The following is a 26,883-nucleotide window of genomic DNA, read 5'->3' as shown; positions in this document are numbered from 1 at the left end:
TCACATTATAAAACCTTTCATCTTCGCAATAGAGAAAAGAGACTTTATGTTAAGTCACAGTCGTTTCTATTGACAGAGAGAACAAACATAACTCTAACAAATCACCTCCTTTGAATATTAGTAATTCTTCCTGTTTTCGTGGTTCAGAGGGTTGAAATTGCTTTTTTCCGTCACGCACACACACACACACACAAACACGCATTAAGTGATCAAGTAGAAAAGAATCTGGCTCATACTAACAGAGGAGAATTCTTTTAATCAAAGTAAAAAAAAAAACAATCATTGCAGGACAGGAAATGTATGAGGTCACTTCCTGTACAACCCTTCAATCAATATTTGAAATTATATATTTAACAAAAACATTATTTACACATCAAGGACGTTTGGCTCGTTTATGTACATTCTGAGAAAAAAAATCACAGTTCTTACAACAAAGTTCATGCTGATGACGTGGAGCAGAGACGAACTGTTGTTTTCATTCTAAAAGTCTGTTACTTTTTAAGCACATAAGAAGATTTTGTCAGTGGAGGTGTGTTTTTGTTCAATTTAAAACAAAAGAAAGACATGTTGTTAAGACAAAGTTGTTAAAATCTGCTTTACAGTGTGATTATGTTTGTTTTAGGGTGGATACAACCTTCATGAAATGTCCCGGAGCGACACACATCTTACTGCAGATGAATCTACACAACCCCACAGCTTGTAAGTTACATTTCATGTGGCTAAACCGTGTGCGATAGTGTCATTGTGTTTGTTTACGTGCAGACTAAGACTCCAAGTTTTTACTTTCCATTCAAATGTGTTAGTATTTCAGGTTTTAAATGTTACGGCTGAGTGTCCACACAGCATTTTTATATTTGAGAGGCAAACTTTATTTTTCCTCAAATTTAAAAATTCAAGAATTTTTCCTTGCATCATCACCATCAGTTGCCATGGTAACCGAAAGATGGGGGAGAAGATTGTTGTCTGTCTCTCTTGTAATTTTACTCATAGAAAGTCTGAAAGTCCTTTTTTGTTTTTTGTAGCAGAGTGTTTCTTTTGCTGGTGAGATTTTCTGTTTTCAGTATTGCTGTTATTAATTAACCCTTTTTTTCCCCCACACTGCTGGGCTGTTGTACCTTAGTTTTGAGTCAAAGGTCCCCTGAGGTGGAACAGTAGAGATATTTTGATGTGCCTCTGAGGTGTAAATAAATTAGCCAGCATGTTTCTCTCAGAGAACAAAATGCTGTGTGGACACACACTGTTGGAAATTAGCAATAACGGAAGAGGGAGACAAAAATCCTATTGTGATGCAAAAACCGCTGCATGTAAACATGAATATTAGGAGAATATTTATTACTATTAGAGTGTTTTCTTGCCAACAAAGCTGAAGCAGACATGCAGGTGAAACAGTGTGTTGGTCAAACAGAGAGATGTGATTTTTAGTGTTTTTTTTACTGGCTACCTGACAGTTGAGTTGAGAACATCTGGTGGTTTAAATGAAATCAAACTTGTTGCAGAAATGTATGAACAAAAAGTAAAAAAGGGACATTAATGACTGAGTAATTAACAAAAACTAAAAGTTTCAAGCTCTGTTGGCAAGAGAAGAAGAAACCAAGTGAGTATTAGAGGATGCAAAGCAGCTTGAGACACAGCTACCAATTAATGTAATTACTTTTTAAAATTAATCAATTTATTTTTTAGTCTACAAGTTTTAAGAAATTGAGAAAACTGCTCATACAGTGAGATACATTAACTTTACTTTTCAGTTTATAATGTCGGAAAATACCAGAGTAAAATGCATTTCTATGGATTGACTGATTGACAGGGGCAAAAGAGCAGTTTTATGATGCACATGACTGCTAATGCTAGCTTTACAGATGAAGGGCAGAACATGGAGCTAATATTTGTTTCTTTAAATATGAAGCCACATCTGTTTAAATGTGAGAAAAACCACCTTTAAGGCTGAGCTCACTGTGGTGAAACTGAACCTCTTCCCCTGCTTCCAGACTTCATGCTAAGTTAAGCTAACCCTCATCCAGCTGTAGCTTCATATTTACACACAAATAACAGAGTGGTATCTGGATGTTCTCATCTGAATCTAAAGTTACTGCTGTATGGTTCTGAGCTCTGCGGAGGAACGCAGACGCTGTTATTACCTCCTACCAGGTGGGAATTTCCAACTTCCGGCTGAGTGAAACCTGTTGTTAGACTTGAAGCAGAGTTTGTGTGGTACAGCGCAGCATGAAATGGTGTGTAAATCCAGACGGACGTCAGCATCATCATCCTCCCCCATCTCCAGGATGTCTGGCTTTGATGTGCCATGCTTCATATTTAGGGACGTCTGAGGAAACTGCTGAGTAAGAACTCTCGCTGTAAGGCATAATCCAGAAACCATAGCAGCTCCACAAATAGTCTGTGGTGAATGAGGGTGACCGCACAGCAGGCCACATGTGGGCCGCTGCTCCTCGTTTGGTCCTTTTTGGCAGCAACGAAACAACAAGAGAGTTTCCCCCAGAGGAGGTCCAACCACAGGGGCAACATCGAGTCCATAAGTGGCTTCCACTTGATGGGCTGTCACCACGGCGACACCCCGGCAGAGAGGTCCGCTGTCACAGACTGGAGGCCTCGGACGGACGGTGCGGTCCATTCACCTGAGAGGAAGACGATAGGAGATGAAGAAGTTATTCCCTGTGGTCAGCAGTGACAGATGTCATTCACTGTAACCATGACAACCACAACATCTCCAGAGAATTGTTGTTCAGCTAACAAAGCAGAAGGTAGGCATGTTCCAGTTTCACTGCTCTGTTAAGAAACACTATCCTGTTGAATGAGGCGACGTTATCTTTTCACGGAACGCTACAATTATCTGAAGTAACTGGAGCTCACCTGTAGGTCTCTCACTGCTCATCAGTGTTACAGGTGATGTAGTGGAAAACGACAGGCTCTGGGACTTACTGTAGCAAAAATGAGCTTTAAATCTGCGACAAGTGAATTATTGACCGGCAGGAGATCATAGGCTGCTTTTTATAGCTAACTGATCATACGTGACTTCCACATGCACAAAATACTCTGGACTTTACTGCTACATATATTCCACCGATAGCTACAGCAACAACTTTACAACCAGAGTTGGGTTGTCCTTTTGGACATGAACTTAGACTACGGTTTGTTCAGAGCCCACATAGATAAGGCTAATAAAAGGGATATTTGTCAGCACACTTGCACATTACTCATTAGGAAGTCCAGTATTTTGCTCTACTTAGCTCCAGTTGTGGTTTCCCCCTTCGCTTGAAATATTCACAAGTTGCTTGCAAACTGTGCCTGTCTGCTGTTTTAGAGCTTTTGTAGTAACACACAACACTGAGAGCAATGAAAGTGTAGAAAAACTGTTAATTTGTGAGCTAAACGGCTAATCTTTTTCCTACAGTGGACCACCGCACAAGAGGTCACGTTGGGAACCAGTTTGGAAATGTCTGCTGCTTTTCAAAGAACTCTCAACAGGTGAGTGGAAGAGCAATCCATCAGCCATATCACTAGCTATAAATCACTGAAGAGGAAGCATAACGAGCAGCTGAGAATTTAATCTGTGTTGGAAACACACAGTCTATTGTGTTCACAGTTAAATTCTTTCGGAAGAATGAAGCTGACCTAAAAAAAAAAACTTTCCCTCATGAGGAAGCCAAGCCAGAGAGGATGCCGATACACAGACAAGTGCAGGCTGCATCTCACTACGACAGACAGACGTACACAATGATACTCAGTATCAGTAACTGCAGAGTGCTTGAAGATGAAAGTCTACACTCAGATCTTATCAGATCCACTGAAAGAAAACATGCCCTGTAATACTGACTGCTCTGTATATCAGAATCCAAAGCTTGTATTTAAAGTGAAGCATGCTATTAGATCTGCATGTCTTGAAAAAGACTTCAGGGTGTTTTTTTTTCCTGAAGTGCAGCAGAGAGATCCAATTTGTGGATTTGGACATCTGAGTGTAACAATTTCCATCTGCACATGTGCAGACACAAGTGACAAACTGATTTATTTCAGAGGTAAATACAATACTGGATTAACCTTTCCTGATGTTTCTAGCAGAATGGCTCCTTCTGAGCTAAAGTTTCCGACCATTCAATCCTCATCTAGGCGACAACGTTCAACAAAAGGACAGAAAGAACATTTATGCTACAAACTACCAATCACCACTATGTCAATGGATTTATTATAACCACCACACTTTTTTTTTTTTTTACTCAGCCCCACGCCCTCTTTCGGGCTGTACCCTGCCGGGCCTTGTGGGGAAAGACCACCAGGCGCTAGCATTCGAGCCCCAACCCCAGGCCTGGCACCAGCTGCGCCATACCAGGTAAGTAGCAGACCTTGATGTCTCTTTATTTATAAGGGGTTTTTGGGTGGCGGTTTAAGGAGGAGAATTCGGCCTATAGTCAAACCCCAGATCCAGGAGGAACGATGCAGTTTTCGTCCTGGCTGTGAAAAACTGGACCCTCCGCAGGGTACTAGAGGGTTCACGGGAGTTCACCCAACCAGTCCACCTGTGTTGTGGATTGGAGAAGCTCAACCGTGTGCCTCGTGGCATCCTGTGGGAGGTGCTCTGGGAGTATGGGGTCCGAGGCGGTCTCCTCTCCCAAGGGGAGGAGTTTGTGTATCTTGGGGTTTCGTTCACGAGTGAAGGAAGGATTGAACTGGAGATTGATAGATGGATAGGTGCAGCTTCTGTAGTAATGCGGTCTGTTGTGGTGAAGAAGGAGCTGAAAGGCAAAGCTCTCAATTTACCGCTCATTCTACATTCCTACTCTCACCTATGGCCATAAACTCTCGGTAGTGGCCAAAAGAATACAAGCAGCCGGGCAAGCGGAGGTGGACCGGGCATCCGTTTTGGGCTTGATTATGGTATTTTAAGGGTTAAATGCAAACTATTGATGCCAATGACTTCACTCTGGTTAAAAATCAACACACGCATCCTAGAAAATCGTATTTTAATTGGCCTCGTAGTGATCAATAGAAATGTAGACACAAGATAAAAAGCAAAGCATTACCGTTTTCGCCAACTCTGGTTTAAATTAGTAAGATGATAACCGCCAAATGCAGATGAAAGAACAGACTCCGTCTCTGCTTTTCCTCCTCAGCTGATGAATAAGGACTCCGAATAAAATACACATGAGCATAAACACATTTCAGGGTTTGGCTTTGGCAGAGGAGGATTCTGGGAGATCAGATAAGCACAATCCCCTGAAGAGCAGATGTGAGTCCATACAGCGTGTAAGTGAAAGCACAGGCCACCTGACAATGCAAGGCTGATTAGGACCGAGACTGGCTGCAAGTTCTGGACATCAGAACTCTTTAAAGGCCTTTTTTCTTTCTAGTTACAACGACGTAATCAGGATCATTTTTCTCCTTTTCCAGATGTTTATTGAACAGTCTGGCAAGCCGCTCCACAACAACACGCTTCACCACCTGTGCTACAGCCCAGGATTTATCTGGTGCCTACATGACAGACAGGAAGTCACTGAATGTTTTAGACTGCCTGAGCTGAACTGACGTGGTCGGCTTGTTCTAGTGATGCGTACACACGCTGGATGAACAACACAGGAGAGTGTGAGCTGTTTACATGACAGGCTGAACCTGCCATTAGATCAGATCACAAGATAAGGTATTTTGATTGGTATTTGGATTTTGAGGACACTGAAGAATTTCAAACCCATCCCTGACTAGCCTGAAAGCCCTTAGGATTCTTTTTAAGATTAAATCGCAAAATGAATTCAAGTGATTTCACCAGATGTGTGTGTGGTATCGGTCTGATCTGTGTTGCTGCTTCTTACTCGTGTGTCGTACTCCAAGACGAACGGCGGGATGTCGATCTGCTCCGGTTTGATGCAGGTGAATAGCTGCTGCAGGTTGTCCAGGTAGCGGACTTTGTCCTTCAGGCCGGTCACGCTGAAGGTGGTGAAGAACCACGTTGAAACCTGGATGGAGAGTCATCAGTAAGAAATCTGATCTTGACTTTTATGTTACCAACATAAAAATCTTGCCACAACCAACAAACAAAAAAACAGAGTCTTCTAAAGAAAACAAGAGAACAAGATTAACTGTAATGAATCTTTAACGACGTGAGGGAAAGTTTGGCCCCTGCAGCACAAAGTACTGTAGTTCTTGTAAATAGTAAAGAAGCAGATATAAACCAGAGAGAAGTCAGGGGATGCAGGTCTCTGCCAACAGGAAAATATTTAGAAGTTTTAAATTTGCATCTGGACAAAGATACGCATCTAAATAGAGAGTGTGATTCTGAGATAACGCTCCATCATGGGAATGTTATGGTTTATTCCAGGGACAGAATTACTCAAAATTTAAACTGAGTCAGGCTCATTTAAACCATAACCCGACAGCCAATTTTTAAAAAGACTGATTTGTGTTTCCGTGTTAAATTTACACTGTGCGAAAAAGAGTCATGTCTGGTCAAGTGAGGTACTTATAAATAGTGTGAGCTCTGTTGAACTTGGAACCGTTTAATCTCGGCTATTATAAAGCCATACGTGCTGTTTAATCATTCCTTATATGCAGCAACTCAGAACCATCAGCAGGTTCTGGGCATTTCCCCTCTTGTCACATCTGTAGTCAGTGTGAGCTCATATTTCTCTGCAAACACAGGGTGCTGCACTTCTATGGAAACAGCACAATCATGGCTACAAGCAGAGAGAACAGACACGTCTTTGTGCAGCTATGAACACTTATAAAAAGCAATAAAAATGAATAGAAGTAAATATATTAGAATCTGTATGGTTTTTTTGTCATGTGACTACTTGCTCTGATTTTCCAGAATGTTTTGAATTTTACAGAATGCAGATTTTTTACATTTTCAGACAGATGCCAGGTCACAAACCAATAGAAAGTCCAGCAACGTCCTGCAGTTTTCTGGCTACGATGACCAGTGTAGTTTTTGTGTTTTGTATTGGGGACATGGAAAATTTTGTGGCAACTTACCTTAGAGCGAAATGTTGGATGTACGAAGTAGAAGGCCTTCAGATTCTTCTTAAACCTGCAACACATAAAACAGACGACCTGAGAAAAAAGTCTTCAGATAAAACTATTCAGCTTCATTACTGCTGCCACATCGAGTACAATCAGTGGATGTTTGTGTACCCGAGTTCAATCCATATATTGCAGCAAATGTATAGTTCTACTGGTGAGAGTTTTGATATGAAAACTAAAAAGGGCCTCTGTAATATGAGAAATGAGTCTTGACTGATGGGACAGGGTTCTGATGCATCCCTTCCATTCCATATATGTTTAGGAATCTGAGATTTAATGCAACATACGTCAGTGTATCCAGCAGTCAGGTCACAGCGCTATTATTTAACCAACATGATGAAGATGATTAATGACTTCGTCAGCAGGATGGAGTGTTTTTATGATACCAGCAGTGGCCTTTGGGATACCTCTGGTCTGTCTGTAAGTTCATCCAGAGTTACAATTTTCAGAAATTATTGGTTGAATTGTCATGAAAATCTGTAAAGATTTTATGGTTCCCAGATTCCTCCAGTGCCACCATGACATCAGGATTACCAACATTTCTCCAATGTCAGAGTCAGCAGTGATTAAGCACAGCAATTGACGCTCTAAACGCATGATATCAGCGATGTGAAACTGTGGTTTCCCTAAATTTAACCCCAACAGTGGGCCTAATTTTAGTCACTGGTCTCCATGATCTCATCTCCGAAGCTCATTACCTGAGGTAAGGACTGGAATCTAGTTGTATGTTGTATGTATCAAAAGATTTGCCATCAGGAAAAACTTCAAAAGAGCCAAAACCAACAGATGGCACTCCACACTGTCTGTCAATCTCATCTAACCCTCACTAATGGAAAAGACCCCAAAGCATTTCTCCTGAGCAGCACTCGGCAGGGACCAATCCACTGTAATCTGGCAAAGTATCACAAACTCACAGCTGGAGGTACTGCTGACCCCGATTCCAACCCCTTCACCCTCGGCTGCAAACCGCCCCTGAGTGTGCTGGAGGTCATGCTCCAGTGAAGCAACAAAACCACACTATTTGGCAATAAAGTAGAGATGCAATCTAAAGGTCACCAAACTGGTACAAGCCTGTTCCTGCTGCTCTGTTTTAAAGATGTGGTATATTTAAAGGTGGTGAATCTGTGACACACCTGACTGCAATAAGAAACTGATCCCCCAATATCAATATCAGTAGTTATTGTCAGACTTCAGCCACTGAGCAGTGCAAACTTGGTGGTGGTCTGGTTGGAGGAGATTCATAAAACAGTCAGAATTAGAATTAACTCAAGGAAAATTGGTCTGAAAAATAACAACTGACCTCACAAGCTCATCTGTCTACTGGAGAAGGTAATCAACAGATTCCCACTTAGCCAGACAGTTTTGGAAACTTTTGTTTTCATGTTTGGCTTCAGTCGGAGCCAAACTACATCTGCAGCCAATCAACAGCTAGATGTTGTTGGATGCAGTGGATACGCCAGGCCAGGGCTCCATTGCCTCTCTCCCCTATCACCGCAGTGAGTTTAATGAAAAAATATTGCAGAATTATCAGTGAAACGAAAGCTTAAATTGCCAGTAAAATCCAAATCTTTAAGAAATTTTTAATTTTTTAAAATTCACTATAAATAATCCATGAAAGCTGCAGCAGATATTTCACTGGATTATTATAAATTAAGGTCTCCTCTATCACTACTGTGAGATTCATGAAAATATTCTGCAGAATTAGGGAGAAATGAAAGCTTAAATCTGCAGTAAAATTTGGATTTTCTGAGAAATTGTGCATTTTTAGAAAATCACTATAAGTAATCCATGAAACCTGCAGAAGATATTTCACTGGATTATTGTAAATGGAGGTCTTCTCTATCACCGCAGTGAGTTTAATGAAAAAATATTGCAGAATTATCAGTGAAACGAATGCTTAAATTGGCACTAAAATCAGAATTTCTTGACAAATTTTGCATTTTTAAAATTCACTATAAATAATCAATGAAAGATCCAGCAGATATTTCACTGGATTATTATAAATTAAGGTCCCCTCTATCACTACTGTGAGATTCATGAAAAAATTCTGCAGAATTATGGAGAAATGAAAGCTTAAATCTGCAGTAAAATTTGAATTTTCTGAGAAATTTTGCATTTTTAGAAAACCACTATAAATAATCCATAAAAGCTGCAGCAGATATTTCACTGGATTATTATAAATGAACGTCTCCTCTATCATCGCAGTGAGTTTAATGAAAAAATACTGCAGTATTATCAGTGAAACGGACGCTTAAATTGGCACTAAAATCCAAATCTTTAAGAAATTTTTAATTTTTTAAAATTCACTATAAATAATCCATGAAAGCTGCAGCAGATATTTCACTGGATTATTATAAATTAAGGTCTCCTCTATCACTACTGTGAGATTCATGAAAAAAATCTGCAGAATTAGGAAGAAATGAAAGCTTAAATCTGCAGTAAAATTTGGATTTTCTGAGAAATTGTGCATTTTTAGAAAATCACTATAAGTAATCCATGAAAGCTGCAGCAGATATTTCACTGGATTATTGTAAATGGAGGTCCCCTCTATCATCGCAGTGAGCTTCATGAAAAAAATCAGCAGACTTATCAGTGAAACGAAAGCTTAAATTGGCACTAAAATCCAAAGTTTTGAGAAATTTTAAATTTTTTAAAATTCACTATAAATAATCCATGAAAGCTGCAGCAGATATTTCACTGGATTATTATTAATGAAGGTGTCCTCTATCACCGCAGTGAGTTTAATGAAAAAATACTGCAGAATTATCAGTGAAACAAAAGCTTAAATTGGCACTAAAATCAGAAATTTTTTGAGAAATTTTCAGTATTTAAAAATTTACTATAAATAATCCATGAAAGCTGCAGCAGATATTTCACTGGATTATTATTAATGAAGGTGTCCTCTATCACCGCAGTGAGTTTAATGAAAAAATACGGCAAAATTATCAGTGAAACAAAAGCTTAAATTGGCAGTAAAATCCAAATTTGAGAAATTTTCAGTATTTAAAAATTTACTATAAATAATCCATGAAAGCTCCAGCAGATATTTCACTGGATTATTATAAATTAAGGTCTCCCCTATCACTACTGTGAGATTCATGAAAAAATTCTGCAGAATTAGGGAGAAATGAAAGCTTAAATCTGCAATAAAATAAGAATTTCTTTAGAAATTTTGCATTTTTAGAAAATCACTATAAATAATCCATGAAAGCTCCAGCAGATATTTCACTGGATTATTATAAATGAAGGTCTCCTCTATCATCGCAGTGAGCTTCATGAAAAAATTCTGCAGAATTATCAGTGAAACGAAAGCTTAAATTGGCACTAAAATTAGACATTTTTGAGAATTGTTTTAAAATTTACTATTAATAATCCATGACAGCTGCAGCAGATATTTCACTGGATTATTATAAATGAAGGTCTCATCTATCATCGCAGTGAGTTTCATGAAAAAATTCTGCAGAATTAGGGAGAAATGAAAGCTTAAATCTGCACTAAAATTTGGATTTTTTGAGAAATTGTGCATTTTTAGAAAATCAATATAAGTAATCCATGAAAGCTGCAGCAGATATTTCACTGGATTATTGTAAATGGACGTCTCCTCTATCACCGCAGTGAGTTTAATGAAAAAATACTGCAGAATTATCAGTGAAACGGACGCTTAAATTGGCACTAAAATCCAAATTTTTAAGAAATCTTTAATTTTTTAAAATTCACTATAAATTAAAGCTGCAAGCAGCATTGCGGGCCCTCGCGCACCTTGCGATCCGTGGGGTCATCGCAGTCTTCTCTCCTATGCTCGCGTCTCCTATACTCTCCTGTGCTATGCTCTCCTCCTCTCATTTCCACAGATATACAACAAACACATGTTTACAACCAAACTTTCCTGCTACCAGTAGGTGGCGCTATGACCGTATCATCCTATTAGCATATATATCTGTTTAGACTCGGCTCCATGGCAGTACTGTAAGATTTTGTCCACATTGCATAAAGTATATGGGTAGTACTGCATAAAACACAGCGAGTTCCTTTGTAATGGCGAATGGTCAACTTTGAGGCCACTCCCCGCCACACGGTAATACTTTTGAAAGAGTTTTGGAATGCGTCTATTCCCTATGGTGTCCTGAGTGGACACATTGAATTTCAGCTCAATTGCATGAAGTATGTGAGGCATGAAAAGTTTTGAAGCAGGGTCACAAATAGGCAAAAAATGGCCACAAAAGTCAAAATGGTGGACTTCCTGTTGGGTTTGGAGGGGGGGTCCAAGAGAGTTTTTTGTGCGTCTTGGGGTGATACACATGTGTGCTAATTCTCATGATCCTGTGTCAAACTGGCCAGCGGGGCTACGCATTAGGGCAATAAATACAGTGAGTTCCTTTGTAATGGCGAATGGTCAAGTTTGAGGCCACGCCCCCGCCACACCGTCAGACTTTTGTAAGAGTTTTTGAATGCGTCTATTCCCTATGGTGTCCTGAGTGGACACAGTGAGTTTTAGCTCATTTGGAGGAAGTATGCGAGGCGTGAAAAGTTTTGTAGGAGGGTCACAAATCGCCAAAAATTAACAGAAATTTCAAAATTGCGGACTTCCTGTTGGGTTTGGAGGGGGGGTCCAAGAGACTTTTTTGTGCATCTTGGGGTGATACACATGTGTACCAATTTTCATGACCCTACTCAAAACAGGCCAGGGGGGCAGGCAGAAAAACCTATGAAAACACAACATTTTGTGTAGCCAGTAGGTGGCGCTCTGTCAAAGCCTCAATATTGTTGTATAGATGTGTTTAGGGTCAGACTCTGATCATACATGTGACATTTCGTACAGATCGGACAGAAAACGAAGAAGTTATAGAGACTTTCTGTGTCCTCAGAAATGGTCAAACTTTGAGGCCACGCCCCGGCCACACCGTAAGACTTTTGTAAGAGTTTTGGAATGCGTCTATTCCCTATGGTGTCCTGAGTGGACACGGCAAATTTCAGCTCGATCCGTTGAAGTATGCGAGGCGTGAAAAGTTTGGCAGCAGGGTCACACATCGCCAAAAATGGCCACAAACCTTCAAATGGCGGACTTCCTGTTGGGTTTGGAGGGGGGGTCCAAGAGACTTTTTTGTGCGTCTTGAGGTGATACATATGTGTGCCAATTTTCATAATCCTGTGTCAAACCGGCCAGAGGGGCTACGCGTTGGGGGCGCTATAGAGCCATTTTTATATGTGCATTTCAAAAGTCAGCAAATTTCAAAATTTTTCGGGCGAATGAAATTTTCTACCAAGTTTGGTGAGTTTTTGGGCATGTTAAGGCCTCCAAAAATGCGATCTCGGAGGGGGAAAAAAAAAAAAAAAAAAAAAAAAAAAAAAAAAATTAAAGCTGCAAGCAGCATTGCGGGCCCTCGCGCACCTTGCGATCTGCAGGGTCATCGCAGTCTTCTCTCCTATGCTCTCGTCTCCTATACTCTCCTGTGCTATGCTCTCCTCCTCTTATTTCCACAGAGATACAACGAACACATGTTTACAACCAAACTTTCCTGCTACCAGTAGGTGGCGCTATGACCGTATCATCCTATTAGCATATATATCTGTTCAGACTCGGGTCCATAGCAGTACTGTAAGATTTTGTCCACATTGCATAAAGTATATGGGTAGTACTGCATAAAACACAGCGAGTTCCTTTGGAATGGTGAACGGTCAACTTTGAGGCCACTCCCCCGCCACACGGTAATACTTTTGAAAGAGTTTTGGAATGCATCTATTCCCTATGGTGTCCTGAGTAGACACAGTGAATTTCAGCTCAATTGCATGAAGTATGTGAGGCGTGAAAAGTTTTGAAGCAGGGTCAAAAAAAGGCAAAAAATTGCCACAAAAGTCAAAATGGCAGACTTCCTGTTGGGTTTGGAGGCGGGGTCCAAGAGACTTTTTTGTGCGTCTTGGGGTGATACACATGTGTGCTAATTTTCATGAACCTGTGTCAAACTGGCCAGCGGGGCTACACATTAGGGCAAAAAATACAGGGAGTTTCTTTGTAATGGCGAATGGTCAACTTTGAGGCCACGCCCCCACCACACCGTAAGATTTTTGTAAGAGTTTTGGAATGCTTCTATTCCCTGTGGTGTCCTGAGTGGACACAGTGAATTTCAGCTCAATTGCATGAAGTATGTGAGGCGTGAAAAGTTTTGAAGCAGGGTCAAAAATAGGCAAAAAATGGCCACAAAAGTCAAAATGGCGAACTTCCTGTTGGGTTTGGAGGGGGGGTCCAAGAGACTTTTTTGTGCGTCTTGGGGTGATACACATGTGTGCCAATTTTCATGATCCTGTGTCAAACTGGCCAGCGGGGCTACGCATTAGGGCAATAAATACAGTGACTTCCTTTGTAATGGCGAATGGTCAACTTTGAGGCCACGCCCCCGCCACACCGTCAGACTTTTGTAAGAGTTTTGGAATGCGTCTATTCCCTATGGTGTCCTGAGTGGACACAGTGAGTTTTAGCTCATTTGGATGAAGTATGCAAGGCGTGAAAAGTTTTGCAGCAGGGTCACAAATCGGCAAAAATTAACAGAAATTTCAAAATGGCGGACTTCCTGTTGGGTTTGGAGGGGGGGTCCAAGAGACTTTTTTGTGCATCTTGGGGTGATACACATGTGTGCCAATTTTCGTGACCCTACTCAAAACAGGCCACAGGGGCAGGCAGAAAAACCTATGAAAACACAACATTTTGTGTAGCCAGTAGGTGGCGCTCTGTCAAAGCCTCAATATTGTTGTATAGATGTGTTTAGGGTCAGACTCTGATCATACATGTGACATTTCGTACAGATCGGACAGAAAACGAAGAAGTTATAGAGACTTTCTGTGTCCTCAGAAATGGTCAAACTTTGAGGCCACGCCCCGGCCACACCGTCAGACTTTTGTAAGAGTTTTGGAATGCGTCTATTCCCTATGGTGTCCTGAGTGGACACGGCGAATTTCAGCTCAATCCGTTGAAGTATGCGAGGCGTGAAAAGTTTGGCAGCAGGGTCACACATCGCCAAAAATGGCCACAAACCTTCAAATGGCGGACTTCCTGTTGGGTTTGGAGGGGGGGTCCAAGAGACTTTTTTGTGCGTCTTGAGGTGATACATATGTGTGCCAATTTTCATAATCCTGTGTCAAACCGGCCAGAGGGGCTACGCGTTGGGGGCGCTATAGAGCCATTTTTATATGTGCATTTCAAAAGTCAGCAAATTTCAAAATTTTTCGGGCGAATGAATTTTTCTACCAAGTTTGGTGAGTTTTTGGGCATGTTAAGGCCTCCAAAAATGCGATCTCGGAGGGGGAAAAAAAAAAAAAAAAAAAAAAAAAAAAAATAATAATCCTAAGGGTTTCAATAGGGCTCTTGCACCATTCGGTGCTCGGGCCCTAATAATAATCCTAAGGGTTTCAATAGGGCTCTTGCACCATTCGGTGCTCGGGCCCTAATAATCTATGAAAGCTGCAGCAGATATTTCACTGGATTATTATAAATGAAGGTGTCTATCACCGCAGTGAGTTTAATGAAAAAATACTGCAGAATTATCAGTGAAACGAAAGCTTAAATTGCCAGTAAAATCCAAATTTGAGAAATTTTCTACTTTTTAAAATTTACTATAAATAATCCATGAAAGATCCAGCAGATATTTCACTGGATTATTATAAATTAAGGTCTCCTCTTTCACTACTGAGATTCATGAAAAAATTCTGCAGAATTAGGAAGAAATGAAAGCTTAAATCTGCAGTAAAATTTGGATTTTCTGAGAAATTGTGCATTTTTAGAAAATCACTATAAGTAATCCATGAAAGCTGCAGCAGATATTTCACTGGATTATCGTAAATGGAGGTCCCCTCTATCATCGCAGTGAGCTTCATGAAAAAAATCAGCAGAATTATCAGTGAAACGAAAGCTTAAATTGGCACTAAAATCCAAATTTTTGAGAAATTTTCAATTTTTTAAAATTCACTATAAATAATCCATGAAAGCTGCAGCAGATATTTCACTGGATTATTATAAATGAAGGTCTCCTCTATCACCACAGTGAGTTTAATGAAAAAATACTGCAGAATTATCAGTGAAACAAAAGCTTAAATTGGCACTAAAATCAGAAATTTTTTGAGAAATTTTCAGTATTTAAAAATTTACTATAAATAATCCATGAAAGCTGCAGCAGATATTTCACTGGATTATTATCAATGAAGGTGTCCTCTATCACCGCAGTGAGTTTAATGAAAAAATACTGCAAAATTATCAGTGAAACAAAAGCTTAAATTGGCAGTAAAATCCAAATTTGAGAAATTTTCAGTATTTAAAAATTTACCATAAATAATCCATGACAGCTGCAGCAGATATTTCACTGGATTATTATAAATGAAGGTGTCCTCTATCACCGCAGTGAGTTTAATGAAAAAATACTGCAGAATTATCAGTGAAAGGAAAGCTTAAATTGGCACTAAAATCCAAATTTTTGAGAAATTTTCAATTTTTTAGAATTCACTATAAATAATCCATGACAGCTGCAGCAGATATTTCACTGGATTATTATAAATGAAGGTGTCCTCTATCACCGCAGTGAGTTTAATGAAAAAATACTGCAGAATTATCAGTAAAACGAAAGCTTAAATTGGCACTAAAATCAGACATTTTTGAGAATTCTTTTAAAATTTACTATTAATAATCCATGACAGCTGCAGCAGATATTTCACTGGATTATTATAAATGAAGGTGTCCTCTATCACTGCAGTGAGTTTAATGAAAAAATACTGCAGAATTATCAGTGAAAGGAAAGCTTAAATTGGCACTAAAATCCAAATTTTTGAGAAATTTTCAATTTTTTAGAATTCACTATAAATAATCCATGACAGCTGCAGCAGATATTTCACTGGATTATTATAAATGAAGGTGTCCTCTATCACCGCAGTGAGTTTAATGAAAAAATACTGCAGAATTATCAGTGAAAGGAAAGCTTAAATTGGCACTAAAATCCAAATTTTTGAGAAATTTTCAATTTTTTAGAATTCACTATAAATAATCCATGACAGCTGCAGCAGATATTTCACTGGATTATTATAAATGAAGGTGTCCTCTATCACCGCAGTGAGTTTAATGAAAAAATACTGCAGAATTATCAGTAAAACGAAAGCTTAAATTGGCACTAAAATCAGACATTTTTGAGAATTCTTTTAAAATTTACTATTAATAATCCATGACAGCTGCAGCAGATATTTCACTGGATTATTATAAATGAAGGTCTTCTCTATCACCACAGTGAGTTTACTGAAAAAATACTGCAGAATTATCAGTGAAACAAAAGCTTAAATTGGCACTAAAATCAGAAATTTTTTGAGAAATTTAAAATTTTTAAAATTTACTTTAAATAATCCATGAAAGCTGCAGCAGATATTTCACTGGATTATTATAAATGAAGGTGTCCTCTATCACCGCAGTGAGTTTAATGAAAAAATACTGCAGAATTATCAGTGAAACAAAAGCTTAAATTGGCAGTAAAATCCAAATTTGAGATATTTTCAGTATTTAAAAATTTACTATAAATAATCCATGAAAGCTCCAGCAGATATTTCACTGGATTATTATAAATTAAGGTCTCCTCTATCACTACTGTGAGATTCATGAAAAAATTCTGCAGAATTAGGGAGAAATGAAAGCTTAAATCTGCACTAAAATTTGGATTTTCTGAGAAATTGTGCATTTTTAGAGAATCACTATAAGTAATCCATGAAAGCTGCAGCAGATATTTCACTGGATTATTATAAATGAAGGTGTCCTCTATCACCGCAGTGAGTTTAATGAAAAAATACTGCAGAATTATCAGTGAAAGGAAAGCTTAAATTGGCACTAAAATCCGACATTTTTGAGAATTCTTTTAAAATTTACTATTAATGATCCATGACAGCTGCAGCAGATATTTCACTGGATTATTATAAATGAAGGTGTCCTCTATCACCGCAGTGAGTTTAATGAAAAAATACTGCAGAATTATCAGTAAAACGAAAGCTTAAATTGGCACTAAAATCAGACATTTTTGAGAATTCTTTTAAAATTTACTATTAATAATCCATGACAGCTGCAGCAGATATTTCACTGGATTATTATAAATGAAGGTGTCCTCTATCACTGCAGTGAGTTTAATGAAAAAATACTGCAGAATTATCAGTGAAAGGAAAGCTTAAATTGGCACTAAAATCCAAATTTTTGAGAAATTTTCAATTTTTTAGAATTCACTATAAATAATCCATGACAGCTGCAGCAGATATTTCACTGGATTATTATAAATGAAGGTGTCCTCTATCACCGCAGTGAGTTTAATGAAAAAATACTGCAGAATTATCAGTGAAAGGAAAGCTTAAATTGGCACTAAAATCCAAATTTTTGAGAAATTTTCAATTTTTTAGAATTCACTATAAATAATCCATGACAGCTGCAGCAGATATTTCACTGGATTATTATAAATGAAGGTGTCCTCTATCACCGCAGTGAGTTTAATGAAAAAATACTGCAGAATTATCAGTAAAACGAAAGCTTAAATTGGCACTAAAATCAGACATTTTTGAGAATTCTTTTAAAATTTACTATTAATAATCCATGACAGCTGCAGCAGATATTTCACTGGATTATTATAAATGAAGGTGTCCTCTATCACCGCAGTGAGTTTAATGAAAAAATACTGCAGAATTATCAGTGAAACAAAAGCTTAAATTGGCAGTAAAATCCAAATTTGAGATATTTTCAGTATTTAAAAATTTACTATAAATAATCCATGAAAGCTCCAGCAGATATTTCACTGGATTATTATAAATTAAGGTCTCCTCTATCACTACTGTGAGATTCATGAAAAAATTCTGCAGAATTAGGGAGAAATGAAAGCTTAAATCTGCACTAAAATTTGGATTTTCTGAGAAATTGTGCATTTTTAGAGAATCACTATAAGTAATCCATGAAAGCTGCAGCAGATATTTCACTGGATTATTATAAATGAAGGTGTCCTCTATCACCGCAGTGAGTTTAATGAAAAAATACTGCAGAATTATCAGTGAAAGGAAAGCTTAAATTGGAACTAAAATCCAAATTTTTGAGAAATTTTCAATTTTTTAGAATTCACTATAAATAATCCATGACAGCTGCAGCAGATATTTCACTGGATTATTATAAATGAAGGTGTCCTTTATCACCGCAGTGAGTTTAATGAAAAAATACTGCAGAATTATCAGTGAAACGAAAGCTTAAATTGGCACTAAAATCAGAAATTTTTGAGAAGTTTAAAATTTTTAAAATTTACTATAAATAATTCATGAAAGCTGCAGCAGATATTTCACTGGATTATTATAAATGAAGGTCTCATCTATCATCGCAGTGAGTTTCATGAAAAAAATCTGCAGAATTAGGGAGAAATGAAAGCTTAAATGTGCACTAAAATAAGAATTTCTTTAGAAATTTTGCATTTTTAGAAAATCACTATAAATAATCCATGAAAGCTCCAGCAGATATTTCACTGGATTATTATAAATGAAGGTCTCCTCTATCACCGCAGTGAGTTTTATGAAAAAATTCTGCAGAATTATCAGTGAAAGGAAAGCTTAGATTGGCACTAAAATACAACTTTTCTAAGAAATTTGGCATTTTTAGAAAATCACTACAAATAATCCATGAAAGCTGCAGTAGATATTTCACTGGATCATTATAAATGAAGGTGTCCTCTATCACCGCAGTGAGTTTCATGAAAAAATACTGCAGAATTATCAGGGGAAACGAAAGCTTAAATTGGCACTAAAATCTGAATCAAAGTATCAGAAGAATCAGGTCAAAGTTTGACATTTTATAATAATTAACATTAAACTCTGAGCTGCAGCACTCAGATGAATAATCAAAGCGTACTGAAACTTTACAGGTCAAGACTGAATGGGGTTTCCCTGTTCCGATGAAGGGGGGAAATTGGAGGACAGCTTCGTCATTCATGTTCAGCAAAGGCCACTCTCCACTATGTCAATGAGGCGTTCCACTCTTTAAGAAAGGTGTGAATGACCTGCCACAGAAAGCAACGAACAGAAAGACAAGGAGCAGAATGACTGCATGGAGTTTCCCCACTGACACAGGAAGCTCATGGTTACTAGAAACCAGAAAGAGATGAGAACTAAAGAAATTAAACTGAACCACTGACCCTGAACTTCCTCTTTTACTGTCAAAAAAAGCTGCAGCAGTATTTCATATCTGTTTTGGGATTTCTGGCCTTTGTGGTAATGCTGACAGGCACTGAATCTGCAGTTTATTAGCATTACAGTGAATTAACGATAACACTTTTGTGTCTGATTTTTCAGACAACTTGCAAAGTTTGTTGTCTCCTCATTTGGAGGTAAGCAAACGCATCTACAACACAGACTCTCATTAAAGGTTTTCATTGTAAAGGCCCCTTTATCCAGTCTGTTAATCACACACACACAGAGCTGTGGTTTAGCATTGCACCTCTGAACACACGGGCTGTTTTGGTTTTACTCCACGTGTGCAGTTGATGCAATGGTAGTACAAGGCCTTGATCACAACTCTGCATGGATGCAAAAAAACAAAAAAAAAACAAACGTCTGTGTGACTTTTGGTGACAAAATGTAACAAAACTGTTTTTGTACCATGTAGGGGGTAGCAGGAACTAGTCTTAAAATTGCATTGGCATTTTTGCACTGCCCCTGTCCTAGAGTTTGGGCTTCATAAATCCAGTGTATTATATGGCTCCAGATAGCAGAAAGTTACAGGCCTGCTCTGAGGGCCAGGACAGAACTGTAAACAGTTCTGTTGTTTTATATGGAGGATGTGGCTCCTATTAAGAATGATGAAAATATCCATCAGCGGTGAACTTCACAGCAGATTGTAAACAGAGATGCTGTGTAAGGCTGGTATTTATACAGCATCTCAGTCTACAGGTATTTGATGTGATAATGCTGTTTGATGACAAACATATTCCAGCAACCTCTGACTCTAATAAAATAACATTTAAGTGGATTTAGATTCAGAACTGATGTCTGGATTTCATCTGTTAAGATTTTTTGTTTTCTTCATCTTAAGAGTATTCTTAAACTTTGCCTTTAAATGTACGAGTGTCACTCTTATATATCTGATACAGATTTGAACAGTTTTCAAGCTTTTCTTAAACTATACGTTAAGAACAATGATGTGCTTTTAGAACCCTTTGATTAAGGCTCCATTGTAGCCAATAAATCACCCTTCGAACGCACTCCAAGTTTGGGTTCCCTGCTCCAAATATGGGTGCCAGATTTCCAAAACCCACAAACGAAACAAAAGCATTTCACAGCTCATTTTGCTTTTTCTAAACAGTGTGTCCTTGGTGGTGTCATATTGTGGCATGAACAATGTATGTGGACTTTGGTGCAGCTGCAGAGGTCAGCACAGTGAGAGAGCCAAATAAAGACCAAAACAAAAGTTCCAATGACAGCCAAGCCACAGACATGATGCTTTTTCTGTTTTTGCAATAGAGAAGACTAAAATTGGAAACTTATGTAAGAATTAAGGTGAGTATCAAGCGGCTGTCAACACCTTTTTAGATTTTTGAGTTGTGTTTGACACAAAAGCTGTCTTTGTTTGATCCTTGGCAGTTATTTACTTAGTTTTGGCCTTTAAAAGTAGAAAAGTGGCCGGGCAGCGGAGACAGCCAAAAGATGTTAATCTTACTGTTTACAGTTCAGGGTTAGCTGCAGGTCAAAGCAACAAAACTCTTCTTTTCCTATTTAGTCACTGTAGCCCTCATTCACACCAAGAGCGACTAAAGCTGTAAATTCTCTTTAGTCGCTCATAAAGTACAGCTGCTATAAAAGTTCAGTTCGCTTTTGTCGCACAAATCGCTCATGATGGGATAAATTCAAACATTAGATTTACCTTATCCATTTAAAGGAGCCGTGTGATTTTAGTACAGGCAACATGACAGCAGTATGCTAGGACTGTACTTGCACTTTTTGTGGCACCTTAACCATTGAACAGACATGTGAGAAACTGCAGTTTTGGGCACAGCTCTGGATGCTGCAGCATTAGACTCAGGTTGAAAAGAGTAAAGACTTACTTTATGTCAACAATGTCGTAGAGGTTCTTGAGGAAGTCGGAGCTCAGATGGTTGTGCTCTGCAGTCAGCGTGTGGAAGTAAACCATCACGTACTCCTTCGCTGTGATGTGATCCATTACATGGATGAAGTACAACAGGGCCTGCGTGCACACAAACACACACTAATTAACATCTGCAGTTTAGACATTGGCCCATGTGGGTTCATTTCTTTATTATACATTATTTCAGGAAGTTAAGCTTAGGTCCACAGTACTGGACCTAGCCTCAACTTAATCCTTAAAAACGGCCTTCCATAAAGTTGCAAGAATCAAGAATCATCAACGGGACTATGAACAGATTTTTTGGAATTATAGCGCCACCTAATGGTCAAACTGCACAAACTTTGTTGTGACCAAGCGGCAACCTTCGGGGCACAAAGTGGAAGCCCATGCGGAAGTGTCAAAACTTGTAATTCACGCTGCAACAGCTGGGGGTTGGCTCCAAAAGCGAGTAATTTCCCATAGACTCCCATGTTAAAATGGCCGACTTCACAGCAGAAAAAAACATGTTTACAGCCTGGTACAAAAAATCGCTGTGGTCTCAGATGATAGGTTCTCTGCTAGTGTCAATTGTAGGGAGGGTGAATTTTTTTACAACTCACTCGTTTCAATGGTATTCTGACTTAAAATTACGCCTAATTATGGGCGTTGCCGCTTGAGTGACAGACAGTTGACGTATCACAGCGTGAGTTTCCTGCTCCCACGATCGCCCGCCCCCCTAAACCCCGCTCGTGCTCCCCCTCTTTGTCCATAATCGGAGTTTTAGTTGACGTGACGCTGCCAACATGGCGGCGGTCATCACGTCCCGGAACCTCCCACTGAGACTCAAAACCGCTCTTCAGAAACAAACGGGTGACGTCACGGAGGCTCTGTCCATAGTTTTTACTGTCAATGGTTGTGACCCACAGTGAAGGGGTCAGAAGTCATGTGACAAAGTCTGGATACAATATGTCAAACCACTGCAAAGACATGAGGTCATTTCCTTCGCCAATTTCGAAGTTCGAATTTGATTGGTCGTAGTGGGCGAACACTTCAAAATTCAAAGACAAAAAGTGATAACTTTTGTGAGGCTTAGTCTAAAGATGACATGGACCAAATTTCAAAGATGACATCGGACAAACTATGAGACCGCTAAAAATTTAGTTTCACTTTTGAAAAAATCCGAAATGTCGGGAAATGTTAGTAGGCAGAAAATGTTGCATAGGGGTGTTGGAATTGGCTTGATGCAAGGATTCCAACAGTACCAGATGTTTGAAAATCGGTCTCACCGGTCAAAAGTTACAGACATTAATGCACCTCCATCTTTGTGAAAATAGTCATGGTACTGACTGGTATTAACAGTGTAGCGATAGCAGTCTTGGCCACAGTACCTTTTTAATAGAAATCAATTTTTTTTTTGCAGAATCAGTTAGCCAGACGGTTCTATGGGCTGCCATGAAAATATCTGCTGCCAGACAATCCCTCTGGTCGCCCTTACAGCTTCACTGCTTGGCCACCAAATAATAATATTAAACAGATTTTGTTACCTTTTCGAGGTCAATGAGCGTCACTGGGATGTTTCGTCCAACCACAACCATCACGGTCCTCCCGCACATGTCCACACCTGGACAGACACACACAGCGTATAAAAACACACAGATACAGAAACACGTCTCAGTTACTATAGACAGGAGGACAACTCTTAATGCTTCCGCTACAGAGATGCCAATTCAAAACAGAGATGAGCGATGACAAACATAGCTTGACCTGCTCTCAAATGTGAGTTTGACCCATTTTTGGCTTTTTTTAGTTCAGTTGCTCTTTATTAGATGCCACTTTGACCTGTGAGACTTTGCAACAGACTTTCGTAGACTAACTAACCTGTAAATAATTTAAATAATTCACCAAGTGCTGGTTGCAGAGATTTAGTTTAGGATCAGACAAAAATAATCTGATAAACTTCTCACAGTTTTCTGTAAACAATTATTCAGTAACACAATATTCTTAATTTGCATCAATATGACATAATGACAGAGCCCCTGATTATCTCATATTCATGTTGTCAAACATATTGAGCATCTACGCAGTTAGATCCCAGTCTGAACCACATGATGTGCTGCTTTGCTCTCTAACCCAAATCTGTCCCACTCCACACAGAGGAAGTGACGACTCACTTTGGAAGACATTGAAAAGCGGTCTGCATCAGAGCAGCTTAGTGTCCAATGGTCTGGATTTTATGTTTGCATTCTGTGGTGCATATGAAATTCTTCTGAGGCCTGTGTTTGTTAAAACTGAATTTTGATACTTTCTCTGTGTGAAATCCTGTATTTGTTCTTTAATACAAACCTTTCAGATGTGTAGCATGACAACAAAGTATCTTCACACATCTTTAGACTTTGGATGTGTATTATTTTTTATATATACACACTACACCTGAAGACCTTATCATAATCACCATAAAAAGAGCAATTTCTACACAATATGTACTTTCATATTGTGAAATAATCCTGTCCAAATTATTAAGATATAAATCCTAATTTAGTGCAGTTTATGGTTTGACAAAGTACAGAAAACCATAGAAATTGACTTCAGTTGTTCATGTACCAATCCAGTTATTCATTATGACCAGATTACATCACAAAGGCACTAGACTGCACAACAACACTGCCCCCTACTGGTAATAACATGCAATTACCCATTTCAGGTGAAAGGATGCAAAAAAACCTTTGAAAGTGGACACTCACCAGTTTGATATAAGGCTTTAAGTGCAGCGATGTCTGACAGATCCTCTGCTCTTGCTCGACACAGCCAGCGACTGTAACTGCAGGACAGAAACACACAGAGAATCAGTTTGTATTAAAAGCAAAAAGACTAAAGATACTACAGTAGAAACATGTCTTTGAACCATGAACGTGTGCTTAAACACCTACATGACAAACCTCTTTACAAAGGCCTGATTCTGATCCTCTTATGTGCGTCATATCTAAGTAATTCAGTGTATGCTGAGTGTTTTAAATAAATTCAAAATTACGTTGGAGTAGACGTGCAGCCTGATGAAAAGTTTACAAAAGTTGATTCAGTGTCAAACACCAAAGAAAATGCACCATTATCAGTAAGTCAAAGTGTGAAAATGGTATCAGTCCTGTTAGATTGTTGTGGATTTATTTATAGATAGATAAGATTTGCTTTCTGCCCATCCCTACCAACAAGTAAAGTTATCAATGTTGTCGGTTGTCTGTTTGGCCTCTTACTTTCTCTGGTGTTGCTTCTGCATGGCTGCCTCTGACATCTGTCCCTGTAAGATCAGCTTCCGCTGTTTGTCCACATCGCCCTCCATCCGTGCGAAGGCGTGATTCCCCACCTGACCCAGATCCGTCTCCAGACTGTCCTCTTCATAGTCATCTAGATGAATAAACAGAATGGCATTAGTGGACACTGGATTCAATCTAAAGTGAGATGCACACAAGACTAATATTACAGCATGTCCAGCTTTGTAGCCTCATCACTGCACTGCTGTTGACATGAAATATAAACTAATAAAATATGACTACAACATCTGCGCTTCCTTCACCATGTTTATTGTATTACACATATCCTAATTTATCTGCAAGCTTGACATTATTTGTGTGTGTGAGAATTGGAGAAAGACTTCAATAAACTCAGTCCAGAGAATCCAGATTCGGCGTCAGATCGGGTTCTCTGTGACCACATGTATTGCTCCATGCATGTCCACGCGTTTAATCAACATCCAAATGGGCCTGTGTGTCTGTCAGTGAGTGTACATCAGCCTGTTGTTGTTGGGTTTCTCTTGCAGGCAGCCTGCTTGCTTTAGATCAACACCTCAAAGCCACATTGCTCCCTTTTGATGTGTCACGCCAGCAAACATCACACAATGGAGGTCAATGGAGGCAACACGCTCAATGTGGAACTGCAAACACTCGCTAACATGTGTGCTGGTGTGACTGAGTTCAGAATCACATGAGAGGTCATGCAAAATAAGGTTTGTATGGAGGGTTTAAAGGAAGTCTGACATAAAGCTGATGAGAGTCAAAATATGTCTTCATCTTTACTCTGAGATTAAAATAGTTACCTTGTTTACTTGACCTTATTTCATGTTAATTATTATACGTTTTATGTATGCACCAATCACCAAGGCAAATTCCTAGTAATGTGAATCCTCTTCACTTACATGACAATAAACACGATTCTGATTCTGATTGGTATTTAAACACACAGCCGATCACAATACACAAAGAGTCATAGAAATGTCTCACATGTCTTCATTTCTGTAGCAAATCTACAAATAAAAGGGGAGAACTAACGAACAATGAAAATCCTTTATGTGTACATGTATTCACTTATTTTGTGCCGATAGTTGAATTTACAGGAACATTCAATTGCAAACCTCAAAAATGTCGCACAAGAACACAAAAAAACAGCTTCATCAGTTTGACAATTCATGTGCTGAAAATACCATCAACACAATGGAAACATTTCCATGGGCCTTAAAATAATTACAGAGCTAGTTGGAACACACAGATAATCAGCAAAAATAATAATCAATATTTGGTTTTAAGGGTCATTAATAATCACAACTAGCAACAACATCTGCTGGATCCCTGACTGGACATAGAAAACATGGAGCGCCCCATGAAGTCACGATGTGAGCATGCATGACTGGATGTGTGTGTGTGTCTGTGTGTAAACGTACTAAAGTGTGGGTTGCCAGACGTTGCACTGACCCGGCAACAAATGATTCAGCCTCACTGCTTGTTTGTCCGCTGACTGACTGACTGACTGACTGACTGACTGACTGACCTCCTGAGATGAAACATGTTGTCTTCTTTAAAATTTCATGTCTGTCCAGGCCTTCATTCAGACTGGGTAAAATGCTAGAACACTGTCAAAATGTACAAAATATGAATGGAAAATATAAAAGTTAAATTTACCAGCCCTTGGCTGTTCTCTGCTTGTTCTTCTGAATTAGCATTACAATGCTGCTGTTAAATCAGTTCCTTCAGTAGGATTTTCCTGGATCTGGTGCTTTTTATAGTCTCATTGATTTTTACAGTTTTATTTAAAGATTTGATTTTACTTTATTATTTTTTTTTTAAAAAATCAGTAAATCTTTCTGCAATTATTTTTCTTATTAACAGTGTAGTGATAGCAGTCTGGCCAGAGCCCTTTTATTTATTTATTTTGTAGAATTTCAGTGTGTTTACAATTACACACTTAAAGCACAAGTGAATAAAAAAATGTTGCCAAATTGAGTTCTGCTTCTCATCCAATGTGAGAAATGTGCAGGGATATGTATAGGTATCTCTTTGTTTTTAAATTTTTTAGGACGCAAAGAAACAATCGCCTGATTCCAAAGTCAAACATCAACTGTATCACAAACAGATTGCTGACGCACGTTTTTTGTTTTTCATCACATCACAAACAGAGAGGAAAAGAAACGTGTTGAATGTTGTGTACCTTCCAGACTGCCTGGTTTCTCGGCGATGCGGATCTGTCTCTCAGGGACGACTGGCTCGCCCTCGGAGTTGCCAATGTCAGCTGGGATGAGAGGCAGGCAGGCTCTCTCCTCTTCCTCAGAGCGAGGGTAGTAGAGAGGCAGCAGCTTCTTGTACACAGGCTGGAAGAACACACACCATATATATGTATTCATATTGACGATGGTCAGACAGTGGGAAAATTAAATCAGACCTGTATCTGAACCAGCCTTAAGACTTTCTAAAAGTTTTAGTACATTTTAAAAGCATGACGTGGAATTG

General features: G+C 38.9%; 1 protein-coding gene across 1 annotated transcript in view; it reads right to left on the bottom strand.

The window, feature by feature from the left end:
- Positions 1-236: 236 nt before the first annotated feature.
- gdap2 (ganglioside induced differentiation associated protein 2) overlaps positions 237-26,883 on the bottom strand; it is a 32,814-nt gene continuing 6,167 nt past the window's right edge. Inside the window, exons 7-14 of the mRNA XM_028394272.1 lie at positions 26,585-26,744; positions 24,361-24,511; positions 23,854-23,930; positions 22,657-22,733; positions 21,093-21,232; positions 6,973-7,027; positions 5,814-5,957; positions 237-2,630 (exon numbers count right to left, since the gene is read on the bottom strand). Coding sequence (XP_028250073.1) covers positions 2,589-2,630; positions 5,814-5,957; positions 6,973-7,027; positions 21,093-21,232; positions 22,657-22,733; positions 23,854-23,930; positions 24,361-24,511; positions 26,585-26,744 — 846 coding nt within the window. The 3' untranslated portion in view covers positions 237-2,588. The remainder of the gene's footprint in view (positions 2,631-5,813; positions 5,958-6,972; positions 7,028-21,092; positions 21,233-22,656; positions 22,734-23,853; positions 23,931-24,360; positions 24,512-26,584; positions 26,745-26,883) is intronic.

This window comes from Parambassis ranga, chromosome 21 (genome assembly GCF_900634625.1).
Source record: "Parambassis ranga chromosome 21, fParRan2.1, whole genome shotgun sequence".
Taxonomy (NCBI): Eukaryota; Metazoa; Chordata; class Actinopteri; family Ambassidae; genus Parambassis; species Parambassis ranga.
This window is presented reverse-complemented; position numbering and strand designations above follow the sequence as displayed.